Source organism: Malaclemys terrapin, chromosome 12 (genome assembly GCF_027887155.1).
Source record: "Malaclemys terrapin pileata isolate rMalTer1 chromosome 12, rMalTer1.hap1, whole genome shotgun sequence".
Taxonomy (NCBI): Eukaryota; Metazoa; Chordata; order Testudines; family Emydidae; genus Malaclemys; species Malaclemys terrapin.
The window spans coordinates 41,843,859-41,845,665 of NC_071516.1; the positions used below are offsets into that span (position 1 = coordinate 41,843,859).

Here is a 1,807-nt window from a genome sequence, read left to right on the forward strand (position 1 = left end):
ATAGGTCTGTATGATGCACAGTCGGTAAGATCTTTTCCTTCTTTAGGAATGACCACATTGGGTACTTTGAAAACTCCTAGTCACACTATCCAATTTTACATATCCTGCACAAAGTTTTATCTAACACAAAGAGCTGTTTGAAAAATTGTAAAGATTTCTCATAAAACCCCAAGCTCTTAATAATCATTTTATGTCAGCATATTTAGAAAAGGACTACATTTTAACTTATCAGAAAATGTCGTGACATTTATTATTGAAATATGGAGTTGAAGAAATCATTTATTATGTGGTTTGATGTTTGTTTCTTGCTTTTTCCACAATGTCGCTAGATTTTTTTCCCTTCCCCTTTCCTTTCCCCTTTATTCCCCTTCCCCATGTTTTTGTTTTTCCTGTTTTGCCAATGAAAAAGGGGATTTGGGGAAGAAAGGAAAAAACCAAGAAGTGAAAAAGTGAAAATTAAAGAAAAACAAACAAAAAACCAAATTTTCATGGCAAGTTCCAATGGAAAAAAGAGAGAAGAAAATTTCATAAACAAACAAACTAAACTTTTTCTGAACAATTTGGTTTCTGAAAAATTGTCATTTTTTTTTTGTTCTTTCAAGTTGATGTTATCCTGAATGGATTAGCTCTGATTGTCTGAATTCTTGGGAAAGCCAAAAACATACTGGAATATTTTTTCAGAGCCTGCTTTATATCTTTGTTTCTCAGGCTATATATAAGGGGATTGACCATAGGAGTTAAGACAGTGTAGAAGACAGAAAACAATTTGTTTAAATTTCTGAGTGTGTTGTTATTTGGTAACACATAGACAATTATTAGTGTCCCATAGAAAATTGTAACAACTATGAGGTGAGAGGAGCAGGTGGAAAATGCCTTTTGCTTTCCAGTGACAGATGAGATTCTTAGTATGGTGGCTATAATAAGAACATAGGAGATAATGGTTAATAGAAATGGGGGCAGAGTGAAAATGGAGGCAAATAGGAATGCTACAAATTCCACGACGTTGGTGTCACTGCAGGAGAGTTTTACCACCAGGTTGAGTTCACAAAAGAAATGGTCAATTTCATTGGGGCCACAGAAAGTTAAATGTGACATGAATGACATTATTATGCTAATAGCCAGAAATGCACTTATCCAAGACCCAGCTGTGAGCTGAAGGCAGAACCTGCCTGTCATACAGGTTGCATAATGCAGTGGTTTACATATTGCCAGATACCGATCATAAGACATTGCTGCGAGGAGGTAACATTCTGCAGCAGCCAAAGAACCAAAAAAATACATTTGTGTAATACAGCCCATGACAGAGATGGTTCTGTCCCCAGTCAGGAGACTGGCCAGCAGCCTGGGCAGGATGATGCAGGTGTAGCAGGTCTCCAAGCAGGCCAAATTCCCCAGGAAGAGGTACATGGGGGTGTGAAGGTGCTGAGCAGCCATAACTAGGGCGATGATGAGCATGTTCACGGTCACAGTCACAATGTAGATCACTAGAAATACCAGGAAGAGAAGAACCTGCAGTTCCTGAATAGTCTCAAATCCCAGGAAGATGAATTCTGTGATTATTGATTGATTTCCGCACTCAGTGTTTGCCGCTGATTGCATCTAGAGGAAAGAAAATAATCTCAGCCATTTAAATTTAAGGAGATACTTTTAAATTTTAGCCAAGCATCTTTTATTTAATCCCAGGAATACCAAAATCCTCCCCTCTCTTCTGGGATCTGGGTTCTTTACCCAAGTGCTGGGCTATTTACTTTCCCAACAGGTGGGTCAAGACCCCAGATCAGAAAGGTGAACTTTCCTGTATCTTGAC

The 1,807-nt window shown here is 38.3% G+C and overlaps 1 protein-coding gene across 1 annotated transcript; it reads right to left on the reverse strand.

Annotated features, from left to right (window-relative positions):
* Positions 1 to 597: 597 nt before the first annotated feature.
* On the reverse strand, positions 598 to 1,599 carry LOC128846047 (olfactory receptor 6B1-like). The gene has a single exon (XM_054045130.1). It carries the CDS (start codon positions 1,597 to 1,599, stop codon positions 598 to 600), a length of 1,002 nt encoding a protein of 333 aa, XP_053901105.1.
* Between the last annotated feature and the right edge of the window lie 208 nt (positions 1,600 to 1,807).